Genomic DNA, 16194 nt, shown 5'->3' with positions numbered 1-16194 from the left:
TATAATTTATTTAAAATGTGATAAAATATTATGTCTGCAATCTGTAAAGGACTTTGTGAATCTTTAGTAAAGAGATCTTTTCAAAAAACGTAAATGAGGAAAAGACTAACAACAGAAAAAATACATTTTAGCAATACTAGCTTCTAACACTTATATTTCAGTTATGCAATGACTGCTTCTCTTAAACTTTGAAAACTACATTTAAAAATCATGCATTGTATGTTTGCCTCTTACCTGTGCGAGACAGCTCCCCAGGCACCATGCTTATTTGTCAGTATGTTGAGTATCTTCTGTTTTAACTGATTAGCTGTAACATGATCTCGATGTTTAGCAGCACTGATAAGATGATCACACATCTTTTCTTCCTCTCTTCTATCAGCAGCATATTGAGCACACTGTGACTAGGAATAAAAAGTACATTTATTTTATAAAAGATAGGCTAATTAGGAACCACCTTAAAATAATTATTTCCTAAAAATCTTTACATATGACAAGAACCAACAGGCTCATTAAAATACTTAAAGAAGGAATAGAACACACCCTTCAATTGAATTGGTTCTATTATTATATATTATCCACACAAAAAAGTACTCATTCAATTAATAACATTTAGAAACAGAAACATCAATGGCAAAGACAACAGAACTGCAGTATGCGTGTGTCTTCAAGTATGCCTTAAAAGTTGGTTTTTACCTGTAAAATTTTCAAGTATTCTCAGGTACAGCACCCTAATCAATACAGTATATTCAACTTACGATTTGTCTTGCAGAAAAATATTATATATATTGGCTTGATTTTTAAAATGCTGTAAGATTTACAATTAATAATCAGATTCATAATTTTATTATTATGGATACTAAAGAGAAACTCCTTTATTAAATTAAGAGGCATATTTTCAGTCTTATGTCACAACATGAAAAATGTTCACAACTTACATACAAGTTCTAAAAAACTCTAACGTTTAAAAAGTCACTCATCTCTTCAACTGAAAAAGATCTAATATTCCCATCATGTTTCTTTAAGACATAAATGCTGTGGCTATTGACCTTCACGTAGATTTGTTTCTAAAATTGTCAAAACACTATAGTATATTTTAGTTTTGATAAAACTTTTTGCATAATTGGCATGATACAATTTTGCCATTTCTTTTTTCAAAACCACATTAAGTTCAAATTTAATTTCTCCTCCTAGTAAAGATCCATTTGAAATGTCTAAACAAGGCAAATGCAGCCACAGCAATTAAAATAAATCCACTACAAGTATCATTTTCTAAGATATAAATTACAAAAGCTAGATTATTCTTAAAATAATGTTAACAGCTCATTTTAAAATTACCTTTTAAGAGAGAGACCATACATTTTTGCACCCACAGATTATTGTACACCATTTTAGAGCATGTTTAGCCAATACTCAATACGGTAACACTTAATGCTGAATAGACTACCATATTCCTGTACTCAGAAGAGCAGCTAAAATTAAGTTAACCTCATACTGGATTGAAGTTTATTCTTCATATGTCTGCACACTATATTTTTACTACACATCAGCATTTGGTAAGATTTTCACAGTGGTCCTTCTACTATGTTAAAGTCATTATTTCCAGTAATCTATTTGGAAAAGAACAATCATTATACTCATTCATAAAGGGTTAATTCATTTTTCAATTTATCTTCTTGTACAGGGAAGCACCAATTAGTACAATGATCTGCCTCGGTAATGAGGTTAATATTTCACCAGCTCATTGAACAGTAAAATTAAATTTTCATTTTTCTTCCCGAACAATTACAAAGGTTAACAAAATGAAAGTTAACTGTGAAGCAGCCATTCTAGGAGCAACCTCCCCTGCACCCACCGCAACTGTAGCTGCAGAACAAAATTTACATGCTGGTCCGTGGCCTCCCCCCTCCACAGGCACCACAGTAACTGGATGCAACTGGGGCAAAACAATTGCTTCCATAATGATTCAATTAAAGTTTAAAAGGTAAAAATAAAATAGACACTCACTTTTCTTGCTGAGAGCAACAATTAACATGTACTAAACCCCAGAACATATACCAATACAGCTTATTAAAACAAAGTGACAGATTTACAATTATGCAGCAGAAAACTACCAGAAAACCCTTTGTCCCTACCACTTTCAAGTAAGGTGAATAATAAAATGTTCAGTTATTTACCCAAGATTATTAAGACAATATAGAAAACATTCTTTCAGATTTTAAACATAACCTTAGATAAGTATATCTAAGATTCATATTTTACACAGGCTACATTTCATAATTTTCTTCTGACTTGCAGATTTTATCTTACTCATCTAAAAGTGTAGCTGAGGCTTTTCATGTGACAAATATAAAGAAAATTTTCATATTTGAAAAATGTGTTGGTTTCTTTACCAGACAATAAGATTGACTTAAGGTTATTCCTTTAGGGAATTTAGTTAATATTCTAAATCCTATTTGCTAACAGAAGCTGGAAGTTAATTGAATATTCTCATTTTATCTAGAGTTCTGACAGATCTTATACCTCAATGTATTCTTCAAAGAGCATATAACTCAATCTTCTATTGTCATCTTAGGTTACTGCATGATGCTCTGATAAATATCAAATGTTATTTATTGTTGAGGCAATATGAAACTTCACTCTGACACACACTTAATTGTAAATGTGATTTTATCTAAGTTCAAAATATCCAGTATATGCTTGCTAATAAAGTTGTTGCAATCCCATATGACAAGTGTCTGCTGTCTGGCCTGACAAATTGAAGCAAAGGTTATGTGTATTCAAAATGACAACAGATATCTCCCTGTCTCATACTTTTCAGCTAGGTCAAGGAGCACAAAAGCTAGTACATCAAAGTGTACGTTTGAGAGAGCTGTTTCAATGAGATAAAAACCTCATCAAAACTAAGATTACTGGATCCTATTTCTAGCCACCAGGTGCTTGTTGACATTTTCTGACAGATGAATAAATTGATACAGCTATTTATTATCAAGACTACTAAGTCAGTCTATCTTAATCCTAACGTTAGGTCACTTGAGCTTTAAAATATGTTCAAGTGTGTGTGTGTGTGTGTGTGTGTGTGTGTGTGCGTGTGTGTGTGTTTATTTATTTATATCTAAATGTGTGCAAGCATAGGCAGATTTGGAAATGATAACAAACACTGACACTGAAATGTTGTATAAAAACACCATAAAAACACTGTAACATGAAAATATACTCGATAAAGTCACATTAGAAATGAAATTTGAACTTTATTCCACCACTGTTACCTTTCTGAACAGGAATAAAATTAATCCTAGAGAAATCATCAAAAACCCATTAAATACTGAACAAAACAAATGTTTTTAAAATAGCTTTTGTAAATTTGTATCATTTTCAAATAACGTATTTTGAACTGCATACTATAACACTTACTGATGAAAAAAGCAATTAAATGTTGACTGCTTTTAGGAGTAAGAATTACGCACATTAAAGGGTTATTAGATCCAGCTGCAGAGTTACTTTTTCCAATACTTAAAGACAATAGACATTTAAAATATAGTCTCATTGTCAGTATTTAAAGATTCTTAACAAGTAGCAAAGACATTTAATATCATGTTTCAATATAAGTTTTAGCAAGTAAATGTCCTAAAGAGCTCAAAAATCCAAAATGTTCTAGCACAATTATCCTAAAAATACTTTTTTTTTAAACAAAACATCTATATTTCTTATTTTTCAGGAAGTACCTGAAGTGTACTAACTACTTTTCTTTTTTACTAAACTCATATATATTGTTGATAAAATCCAGCAAAATAATTACTAATGTGATTTGCATTGCTATTTGCAATAAATCAGAAAAGCTCTTTGGGAAGCTAAAGGGTCTGCCACATCAGTTTAGCCGACATTCTGATTAAGAGATTTCTTCAAGCTGTAAATGTGTTCATGAATTTCAGTGAATAGATGAGAAATTAAACTAGTTCCCTGTGTTTGACATTTACCAAAGCTTTTAAAAACTAGTTTTGAAATGCCTTCAATGTAATTTTTTTTCTTGGAAAAAAAATCTTTATTGTATGGAGTGTCAGTCTAGGTGACAACTGAGTGAAACCAGAAAAGCAGGACTACACCAACTCTCAGGCTTACCTCAAACTCAGCATGCTTGTGGACATCTTCAGCTCTTTGTCGGTTCAAAATAAATTCTGCTTCATTTGCAACACGCACTATATGGTCTTTCATTGCATGACATAATAATCTAAAATAAGAAAAATCAAAATCAACCTTTATATTTGACTTTCTTCAAATAAATTATTTCAGTAAATTTCCTTAAAATGGGAAAAATGAAAATTCATGAAACTAATGTAATGAAATTGCCAAATTAGTTGACATGAAAAATACAATTTGTCTAAAATTGTATGCATTTGTGATATCACAAACAAGGCAGGTTATACTGAAAAAGCTTTCTATTTCTTATTGAAGGAGAAAATTCTTTATGGAAGTATTGTAGTTCCAGTAGGTTTTTAACAGCAGTCTCAGTATGAGAACCTCAAATATTCAAAATATTAAAAATATTCAAAAATTGTGGGACCACCCAAGATATAAAATTCTATTAAATTTGCAAAGTAATATAAATATATCTTATATGTTTTTAAATACTAGAGTGGAAGAGGTGCATCATGTTTCCATGTTGTTATGGCATCGGAAATAGACTTACTTAAAAGAAATAGAAAAATAATTTAAGGTTGGATTGAGGTTGAGGATTTCAATCAGAGACCTTAAATTAAGATTCTTGGAAAAACAGATTTCCAAATATTGTGAGATGCATAATAAAATTGCAGCAAAAAGCAACACTGTTTTTAACAATGCTGATGCCTTACTGGGCAGGAAGAATGGAACCAACTGCCTGCTTTTCCCTACAGTCCATATCCAAGGTTGCCCAGTCTGTTCACACCTGGTTTGCTCTCCTTATCAGTCGGGAGGAAATAATATCGTTCGGGATGCAAAGATCTGACAGGACTGCCTGTTTAGGATCAGAAGAACTGTTTCTCTTTGTGCCAAATTGGCACACAGTCTGGGATTTTCCTTCTTGCAGCATCAGGGAAACACACTTCATTTCAGACATTCTTTTATTAAGAATGTGAAATTACTAGCAAATCCCACCCTAAGGTTGGTATCTGTTGCTTAGGAGCACCAGATCTTAGAAGGAAATGAAAATTATATTTTCTAGGCCTTACACCAATAAGAGGGGAAAGACTTGAACTGTTTTCTAACCTCCCTTCCTTGGTGTGTTCTGTCATCCGTGAAGGAAGGAAAACACTTACCCTGAGCTAATGTTTAATATGGAAAAGTGTGGCACAGGAGGGCATAAATTTGGGGGTCTCTGTTTACAGACAAAGACAAACAAATTTGGATCAAGGTTTCACAGTGGATATTCAAGCTTTTAATAAGTCTTTTCAAATCTAACCCTTCACTACTGTTCTTGAAAATAAAGAATTTTGGGCAAACTTTACAGGCTGGAATATTAAAGTCTCCTCCATTGTACTCTTCAAAATTTAGTTTTATTTTTAAATCTACCCTGTTGGAAAATATGCATTAGTATTTCATTACCGTTAAGTGTTCAGATTTTTGTTGTTAAGAGGCAAGCACAGAACTGCATTCAGATATGGATTAACAGTGAGCATTCATGACTTTAACAAACTTCTCTGAAATGAGAAAACGCTAGAAGTGAGCATCTAATATCTGCAATAAAATTTTACATCACAGGTCTTCTTGAAATTTTCCATAAATTTTTTTAATGACCAGGAGTCAAACAGGAATTCAAAACTAAGCACACAGATAGATTTCAAGTGCCTACTAGCTGGACATCTCTCCCTGAATAAATAAGTTAGTAAATAAATGGAGCACAGGGCAAATTCAATGTCTCTAAGTCAGCTTTCATCTAGGCAGGCTTTCCAGTTCAGGATGGCTTCAGGTGAAATAAATAGGTTTCTTTAGACACTCTCCACTACCAAAAATTTGGTAAGAAAAGATCCAGACCAACTTGGATTCATTGGGTTTATTAGCTGGGACTCCTGTGCATAGCTTTTAAGGCCCAATAGATACATCTAAGCTGCATTTGTCCATGAGCTGGTCCCCAAACAGGCAAAGAAAAATATACACCATCTTCATCTTAGTTGTCCTTATTTGTAATAAGATGTGTTCTTCACATTCTCTGAGTGCCCATTTATGCATTAAAACACCTACAGGGCACTTCAAATGGATTGCTAGAGAATGTTAATTTCCACAAGTCATAAATCAATTGCTTGCCAATAGTCAGGGAGGAGATGATAAAAAAAAAAAAAATCTGACAACACTAGTCTCTGGCTGCTTTACAGAGAATAAGAACTTTTATAGACATGCAGCAGATTATTCAAATCAGATGGCTGAAACTGCTGGCAACCCCAGCTGTCTCTCCCAACCCTCTGATGGACCTTTCTGTTTCAGATGCTGAGAAGCCTGATCCATTCCTGAAACAACTTTGGAGTTGCTGTAGCTTTCAGACAGCACATTAAGCAAACTGAGACAGATTTTTAGGTAACCTTGAAATGCTGCAAATCTTCAGGGACCGCAGTTCCAAAGTCAAGAAAATGATAAATAATAAAGGACCAGGGAACACACCTGAGCACCCATGCCTGCATCATGACTGTCCACAGCACTCAAATTATTAGTTTTCCCCTTGCTCATTTTTTGGACTGCTCTAACTCCCATCCTGAAAATGTCTAGGCATGGTTCTAGAGACAGTCCACTGAAGGCACATGGATGAAACCTAATCAACTTAAACTCTATCCAAGAACACATGTTGCCATACCCCAGCAAACACAGAACATACCATTCTAATGGGTAAAATGCAGCCCTCATGTTATTCTGGGAACCCTGAACCAAACAAACAAAATAATAATGATATCTTAGGGTGAAAGGGGTGCTGTATAGGTTCCAGGGAAGAGCTGGACTAAGTGCTATGCAGGATGGATGCAGATGCTCTGCTCTAGCAGGGGTGACCCTAAGCTATATGAACACAGGCCAGTTCAGGCTATTCAGTATTATTAAAACTTCAGACACAGCTGTACTTTTTCAATTTTTCTGTCAAAAATCTCATCTATAGAATATCTCAATATTATTTTAAATGTGTTGTTTCATGCACTCTCATATCTCTATCACTGATTGCATGTTTTTCAAGAAAAAGACAAAAATTTGTTTGTATGGTGGTTAGCCCATTGGGATTATGGCAAAAGTGAGGCCACTATTTATTAATTCCATATAAGCATTAAATAATATTATAACAATGGGTGCTCATAAAGGATATATTATGATTCACTTATGTACAAGCACCTGAGAGAGAACTTCAAAGAACAGATAAAATATGCTTTTGCTTCTAGAAGGCTATTAAGAATTATACTAGCTTTAAAATCCATTGCCAGAAAGATAAACTTTAAAACAAGAGAAAGTTTATTTAAAATCTAGGCCATCATTTACAAATCTTGCCTGCATCTAAAGGAAGCCTTGGATGTTTTGATTTGTAAGTACAAGGATGTGGGGCAGAAAAAAGAAGCATAATACATTAAAGCAGTTAAATATGTCCTCTTAGCTTTGAAAGGAAAGGCAGCTACTGCAAGGTCAGCAAAGCAAATTTTTTTCAGAGGTTTTTGCAAAGGAACTTGCCTACATGCCAGATACTAGTATACTTGTTCAAGGAAAATTGTTACCTTTTCAAATTTAAAAATTCTACTTAAAAATTGAATTCTTTGTTACTGATTTTTGCTTCTAACAGGAAGTTGTCCAGTAGTCTCAAAATACATTTCTAGTAAGCAAAAGATGGCTAAAGTGTTATCACTACTACTGTTGTATCTGGATTAAATCATATCCAGCTAACTCTAACTGAATCTTGAAATCATACAGACACTGCATAATTCAGCATGTTGTCCTAACTGGGTTACACCTGAGAACACGTACAGTAAGGTCATCATCATTTGAATACATTCCTACTTATCTAAATCCTTATCACATGCATTGCACAAGATTAAAAAAAAAAGAAAAGAAAAGAAAAAACAGAAACAACAAAACCTCAGACTTTTCTGGCCTTAGAACAAGTCTTGCAACTTCTCATAGAAGATTCTCATAGGAAAAAACATGAAATTGATTCAGAAAGAATTGCAAACCAGGAAAAATCTCACACTCAGTAGTATCAAAGGCTGCCAACACATCAAAAGAGTCTGCCTTCAAGCACTGCAAATAAGAGATAGGAACAAAGAAGACTTCTAGGTCAACACCTTCTCTCCTTCACTACAACACACAGCTACATCATATGAACTCTTTCAGAAACTATCATCACTTTATGAAAAGTATGAAATTTAGTGCATGAAATATATCTTCAGTTTATAAAAATGTGATCGAGATTCTAGCCTCCAGCACAGCTTTGGAAGGTCATTCCAAAACCTCTGAAGGTTAAAAACCTTCTTTTACTTTCCAATCCAAACGTATCCTTCAGCAGTGTTTACTGTTTCATTTTTATGCCAGTGGTGCCCTTAGGCTTACATAATTCTTGTTGCTTCTGTTGACCTTCTAATATTCCATCTCAACCCCCATTTTACCAGGCTAAATAAACCAGATCTCTCTATCCTTGTATGCCAGACTAATTAGAAAAAAACATTGCCTTGTGGGTCTTTACTCATGTCAAACATAGTTTGAACTCACCTTTACTGAATGTGCATAGCCAAAACTGTCAGCAGCATTCTAGACAAGTTCCCACCAGTATTTGCATAGTAACAGTAGTGCTTCTTATCTCAGTGGAAATGCCTTTTCTGATGCAAGTCTAGAATAGCATTTTCCTCTTGCACAGTCCTATATTCTATGATTCTATACACAAACATGCCGACAATAGACTGGTCTTTTACATCCTCAGGCATTTCCAAATGATGAACCGATAGTTTCTAGCATATGTTCTCAAGAGCATGAACTCCATGTTTCATGCTGTTATGTTATATAACATTTACATAACATATTATATTATATAATATTTACACTAATCCAAGTCTGAAACCCATGAAATTTATGTTGGTTGGTATTCCAGTCATCTGCCCAACTATGTGTCCCAACCTCGGGTTTTTCAAAATGCTCCTTTTTGAGGAAAAGTCTATTCTCTGCATCCTTCCTAAACCATCGTCCTGTATTGGAGTGAACCAATCCAATAAGAAGGTGCTTGCATAAAAATGTATATATACTTGCTAAACAGGAGGAAGATTTGAAATTTGAGAGGAGTATTATTTTTACTCTCCTCTGGAAATAAAACATACGGTCATTAGTGAGATCTCCTTATCATTGACAACTGAACATTTCATGTGACTAAAATATACCCACTGTTCTCTCTCACCTTTGTAAATCCTCATCCTGCCCTAGCAAGCATCGCCCTCAAAAGACATAGCAGACAGATTGATGTTGAGACAGTGACGAATCTGGCCTTCTGGTCATGCTTATTAATCTCTACACAAATTGTATTCCTGCAGGGCTAGGGAGTTGTCTGAGAAGCATCACCACAGGCTTGCTCTAATTTTTATACTGTTTTCTAGTCATATGCGATTGACCAAAAGAGACAACACACTGGTCTAGAAAGACTTTTGGCTTGACCATACATGACAATTCCTGTAGCTGCACCACCGAAACCCCTGCCAGAACTGGAAGTCAGGTGTGCTGCTATGACCTTCCCCAGCTGAGCTGATCTCAATCAGGAGCTGATGATCAGCAAAACTCCTACCTCTTTGAGCTGCAATTCTTACAATATAAAGAAAAGATGAGACACTTATGTGTTAACTTATGATTTCTCTCTACAAGACAGACTTGATTTCTATTAAATGCCCACAAATTTGTGACCCACAGTTAAAGCTCCCTTAAGAAATGGGCTTGACATGTTTTTAGTCCTAATCAAAGGACTTTCAGTAAAGAATCCACCAACAAAGCAGTCTGAGATCACTTAGGTGTTCAAATCCTGCTATATTTCTATGGGGAAATGAGTTTTCTATAGAGATAGGCATGAAGTTTCCACCTGAACACATGGAAAATGTAAATAAAAAACTAGAATTAAGATATGCTGCTGTTCTGAAATAAGCATGACAGGGCTGAAGTATCTGAAGGAATAAGTGTACAGAGCAGCTTCTCCCTCACCTAAAAATCCAAGAATTTCAGATGTAGGATTGACAGCAGACTGGGTGAGAGTATGTCTCAGGACTTGCTGATTCATAAAGATGATTTATCTGCAAATATTATTTAGGAGTAAGTAAGGAGCTATTTTAAGTCCGTGTGGCTTGATTTCCTGAATGCTGTCCTCAGCAGGGTTACTTTAAAAGTCTAGAGTGCTTACAGTTTAAGGGAAGTTGTGAAAAAGCATGTGTAAGCAATCAGAAGCCTGTGTGTGTTTCAGGGTTTTGAAAAGGTTAGATTGTGAAGTTCCAGATTCTGAAAAATAATTCAGATAAGAAGCCAGAGCCTGGGACAATTTTTTTTTGGAGTCTTGAAAATAGAGCTAGTGATAAGATTATTTCCAGACTAGCTTGGAAACATGTAAAAAAGCATAAAACACTTACAATACATTTAGATGTGTGTTGGTGTGGGTTGGGATCGGTTGTGACAAGCAGTGCTATTTGTCTTCCTATCAAAACTGAAGGATTAAAATTCATATCTCACTAACTAGTCTTATCTGACTTTGCTATCTTGCAGTCAGTTCTTCCTAGTAACAATCTCACACACAGAGAAAGAGGGCTCTTAGCTGTTATATTACTAGATAAAATAATTGTGCTTATGTTGCCTAATCTTTCTTTCACTTGAGATAATCTAAAAAAGCAGACCATTCCCAAGCAGCAACTTTCAAAACAGATTATAAAATGAACATTTGTTATAATTTAGCTAAGGTCTTGCTTCCTCTACTCATTCCTGAAGTTCTGCCAACTCACATGTCCAGGGAAACAGATGTTTCTCGGACTTACTTTCATCAGATGCCCACAGCTAAATTTTTTCCAAGCAGCAGCCTGGAAATTTGCCACTTTTTCACCAAACATAGTTGTTTTTACAATTATTAATGGCATTCATAAGAAATGAAACCTATTGTGGCACCTGGTATCTATAACAGGATGCATAAACTGGCCTGATCTGAAGAGCTTCAAATTCTACAAGATGAGGTGCTGCTATAAATGCTTTCAAAGAAAATTCCCATAAACTTTGGAAAGTAGTGTAGCATAAGATTTCTGGCAAAAGGGCAGTGATGAAGAATTTACTAGGGAAAATTTTGAAAGTACAGTACGCAAAGATCAGCTACTGGAGTACAACATGAACATATTGGCAAGATAAACTTTATGGAAGGTAACTGCAAATGCTTCAGAAATACCACAGAAGCTATAACAGACTCACTGAAACTCAGAGTTGACTACAAAGAATCTATTCCATTCCTAATAAAGATTTCCTATTTTGCTTAAGAATTTTCTAAATCCAGAGGAAACTGTCTCTTTGAAATAGTGCTTACCCAGTAAACATTCATTTACAATATCCTGTATCTCAGAATCAGCCTCAGCTTTGAGATATGACCTGACCAGACAAGGCAAGAAGGTGAGAGGACGACTGAAAACCTGTAACAGATCTAAGAACTGGGCTGTACTAGCCCTATAGGTAGACAGATTTTTATAACAACACATGCTTTGTCCAAAACAAATTGACTATTAGTCTGGAGGTGGGACAAGGACACTCACCATAAAGAATATGAAATTAGAAAAAAGCACATCTAATAGGGACTTCAAGTTCATGCTTCAGCTGGAGCAGAAATACAGATATTCAGTGCCCAGTTTGACAAAAATATTTATGATAGGAATCCTCTGTTGATGGAAGATGACATTTAGGATGGTTTTCTATAAAATGACCCAACATACAACAGAATTTGGCTACATCTGTCAAAGAGAGAATGATCAAACACTTTTGTTCTTACTTACATATTGTATCCCAGTACTATTGCTGGCGAAGTGCTATTTTCTGCCAGAATTTGCATATATTGGGTTTTGCATGTCAGACAGGCATGCCTGGCAAGTTGTTCTGGTAGCCCACATCTACACAATATTCATGATGTCTCAAGACCACATATCTTGCATTTCTCAGTGGTTCAGGTGAGCTCCATATTCTGACCTCAAGGTTCCTGTGATCAAGCTCATTGCCAAGAGAGGAACCACAAACAGCATCCTTTCTCCATGTATGCTCGGATCCAAGAGCCAAACAAGTTCTCCAAGTGGTATCTAGGGATCCAACTGCATGCACACATGTCATAAATCCAACATGGTGAACAGCACCATAGATATACCTTCCAGCAAAGGGCCTGAACATTTAAATACTACAGAAGGAGAGTAATGACTATGAGCTCATTTACCACAAACAAAACATAGCAGAACCTCTTGCCAAACTGCAACAGAGGATTTCAAAAAGAAAACTTCCTGCAGTTAACCAACGGTCCTAGCTGAGGACTTAATCAGGAATTCATCTACATTTAAACAAAAACAATTTTTCAGTCTGTTTAAACATTCTGTCACTCTTTCTGGGAAATTAGTGAACACTCTCAACACAACACAGTTTAAAAATGAAGGCCCCTGTGAATCTTAAGTCTATCTGGAGGTCCAGGTAGGTGGATATACAAAAGTATGTATTCTCATGGCTAAAGGCAGAAATCAGACTTAGATATAGAGATAGAATTACAGAAACAAAGCCTACAATTTGAGATTTGAGATGAAATATGATCCTGTACTTCCTCAAATTTAGATTGTGATCAGACTACTCCTGCTATTCAAAATGAGGAAATTCTGCAATAATTAAACAAAACTATTTTAAGTGAAGCAAGAAGGTCATCCCTTTTCACAGGTGAGTGTAGTGAAAACATAAAGGGGGAATGAAATGGAAGTGAATTGAGAATAGTAATCCAATTCTGAAAGATAATATCTGCAACATCTGTCTCTTAGACAGATAAAACTTCGTGGTGTTTCACTTGTCACAGTCTTCCAGGTACAGCATGACCCATTAACCTGACCCTCTGAGCCAAATCGTCTAGCCAGTTTTCTAACCATCTAGTGGTCCACTCATACAGACTGCAGTGTTCTAACTTTGATACATGGATGCTGTGGTAGACAGCGTGTAAGTCTTGCTAATGTCAAGGTAAATGATATCCACTGTTCTCCCTTGTCTAAAAATCTAGTGATTTTGTCATAGAAGGCAGTCAGGTTGGTCAGGCATGGTAAATCCATGCTGATTGTTCTCAGTCACTATCTTCTTCACATGGCCAGAAACGTGTTCCAAAAGGACTCGCTCAATGATTTTCCCAGGGATAGAAGTGAGGCTGACCAGCCTAAAGCTCCCCGGCTTTTTTGGACTTTTTTGAAGACGAGCGTAATATTCACCTTTCTCCAGGCATCAGCGGCCTTCCCCAATCTCCATGACTCTTCAAAGATGACAGAGAACAGCCTGACAAGGATAGCAGCCTTGCAAGGACTTTCAGTACCATCAGATGCACCCCACCAGGTACCATGGACTTGTATGGGTCAAGTTCTCTCACATTAGCCCTAACTCAATCCTCATCCACTGCTGGTAGTTCTCCTCCTTGGACACTTGCACTAAGCACAGAGGCTTGAGAGATCTTGTAGGTGAAGACTGAGGCAAAGAAGTCATTGAGTACATCAGCCTTATCATCCACCCATTCAGCAACAGATCCACATTTTTCCTTGTTCAGCCTTTAACTACTAATGAAGTGGTAGAAGCTCTTCTTGTTACCCTTGATGGCTCTTTCAAGTCTCAATTCCAGTTGAGCCTTGGCCTTCCTGACACCATCCCTACACACCCAGACAAGGTTTCTAAATTTCTCCTTACTAGCCTGTTCCTGCTTCCATCTCTTGCATACTTTCTTTTTGCAATGGAGCTCCATCATAAGTTCCCTGCTTAGCCAAACCAGTCTCCTGATACATGTACCTTTTCCCTGAGTAGTGGGATGACCCATTCTTGTACTAGGAGGATGCTGTCTTTAAAGGTCTGCCAGCTTTTCTGAGCTCCTTTAACCTTCAGAGCTCTCTCCCATGGGATCCCAACTACCAATTTTCTGAATAAGCTGAAATGTGTTCTCCTAAAGTCTGTACTCTGCTATTCTCCTTCCTCACCCCTTCAGAATCTTGAACTCCATTATTTCATGGTCACTATAGCCAAGGTTGCCATTAATTAACACATCCTAAAACAACTCTTCCTTGTTAGTGAATAGCAGATCCAGCTATGTGTCATCTCTGTTGGTCCATCCTGTATCAAAAGTTATCCCAAACATCCTCTAGAAATCATCCTGCCTGCAGGCATTCCACCTTCTTGCACTTCCAGCCAATGTCAGGAAGGCTAAAGTCCCCCATAAGAACTAGGGTTTCTGATGCAGAGACTTCCTCGATTTTTTTTAAAGAAGGCTTCTTCCTTTCCCTCACCCTGATTGGGTGGTCTGTAACAAACTCCCACCATTTTGTCACCATTACTTTCCTCTCAACCAGACCCACAAACTATCTGCCAGACTGTCAAGAGTCCCACTGAAGAGCTTCATAGATCTAAGCTGCTCCTTTGTACAGAGGGCAATGCTACCTTCTCGCTTTCCCTGCCTGTCCTTTTCTGAAGAACTTGTACCTGTTCGTCACAGCACTCAGTCATGCAGGCTATCCCACCATATCTTATTTATTCCAATGATGTTGTAGTTTAGTGATTACACATGGAGCTCTAGTTCCTCCTGGTTGTTTCTCAGGCTGCATGAGTTTGTGTACATGTTCACCTGAGGTGGGTGTTCCTGTTTTCACTCTCTTGTTCTCATCACCCTGCACCCTTTGCTTTTGACCTTACCCATCACTACCTTGCTTAACTGCAGGTTGCAGTCTCCCTCCCACATCATTCCTAAAGAGTTCTTTTGATGTTCCCTTTTACAGCTAACATTGCAGATATATCTAACTCTTAAGAAGACTACTTCCGTGTATGCCAAAACATAAATCTGAAATCCTAATTAAGCTGCTGTCAATGGAGCTCTTGACATGTGTGATACCCTCAATAACAGATATTCATAGTATAAGACTGATTAAAAAGAAGCATAAAGTTCAAGATCATAAGCAGAATGTCTCTGTAAACCCTTCAGGTTTATTATTGACTGTTATTCTCCACTCCCAAATTAAATATCTTTGCACATATTTTCCTCTAAAATATTAATTTAAATCTATAGCCAGAGGCTCTTGTTATATGGAAAACTGTCATAATAGAGTTTTTTTAATAAAATTTAGTAATCATATAATGTATCTTCATCTTCATGTTGCAAACCATTTTTATCACAAAACTCTCATACCAGCAATTAGTTTCTTTATTTTATAGATGATAAAACCTGATGCAGAGGTAACTTTTTAAACTCACAGACAGTTAAGAACAAACTCAGGATTAAATTTAGGCATTCCAGCTCTCTTCCTTCTCCAAATTCCTGTTTTTAGAAAACTCTATCAGAGTATTTGTGCTCTCAATTTTACAATTGGGTCATTCAGACCTTCCTAGCAAAACATTATCTAAAATGAGTAAAAACAAAAACAAACACAATAAATTGACTGATTTAAAATGAAAGCACAAATTCTTAAAGTGATGGGAACAAAGATATTATGTGTTTTTAAATGCAACTGAACTGAAATATTTTGTTTCAGAACATTTCTAATAAAGTCAACGATCAGAAAGGCATTCAAATGCTTTAATGCAGAAACAACAAAATTAAGATACTCAGAAAATCTCCTAATAATGCCAATATATTAAAAAAGATAGATGTGTAACTGAAAATATTAAAAATTATGATCCTCTACATAACATCTAATCCCTTTCCTCCCCACCCCAAACGAAAAAGATCACTTAAAACTGTTGATTTATTACCTATGTCTCTCAAAATCTTATCCAGAAAATCCTTCAAAATATTCTTAGTCTTCATTTTGCTTTTAATAATTTAAAATTCAATCATTATTGCACAGCGATTATATGCAATTTTACATCTCATTAACCCTGCTTTGTTTTAATTATAAAGATCCTTTGTTAGATTCCTTTAAATGATCCAGTTTATAATTTCAGGTTATCCTAGGGAGCACTTTAATTCAGCTGCACATTCATCAACTGTTTATGTCCTGTTAATTGTTGACA

General features: G+C 35.8%; 1 protein-coding gene across 1 annotated transcript in view; it reads right to left on the bottom strand.

Annotated features, from left to right (window-relative positions):
• Positions 1 to 234: 234 nt before the first annotated feature.
• Positions 235 to 16194, bottom strand: part of LOC112976558 (neurobeachin) — a gene marked incomplete at its 3' end in the record, with an annotated part of 203918 nt that continues 187958 nt past the window's right edge. Inside the window, exons 37-38 of the mRNA XM_026087943.1 lie at positions 4117 to 4225; positions 235 to 401 (exon numbers count right to left, since the gene is read on the bottom strand). Coding sequence (XP_025943728.1) covers positions 235 to 401; positions 4117 to 4225 — 276 coding nt within the window. The remainder of the gene's footprint in view (positions 402 to 4116; positions 4226 to 16194) is intronic.

Source organism: Apteryx rowi, unplaced genomic scaffold, assembly GCF_003343035.1.
Source record: "Apteryx rowi isolate R43461 unplaced genomic scaffold, aptRow1 scaffold_742, whole genome shotgun sequence".
In the NCBI taxonomy this organism is placed as follows: Eukaryota; Metazoa; Chordata; class Aves; order Apterygiformes; family Apterygidae; genus Apteryx; species Apteryx rowi.
The sequence above is the reverse complement of the archived record's forward strand: the minus strand, read 5'-3'. Positions and strand labels throughout refer to the sequence as shown.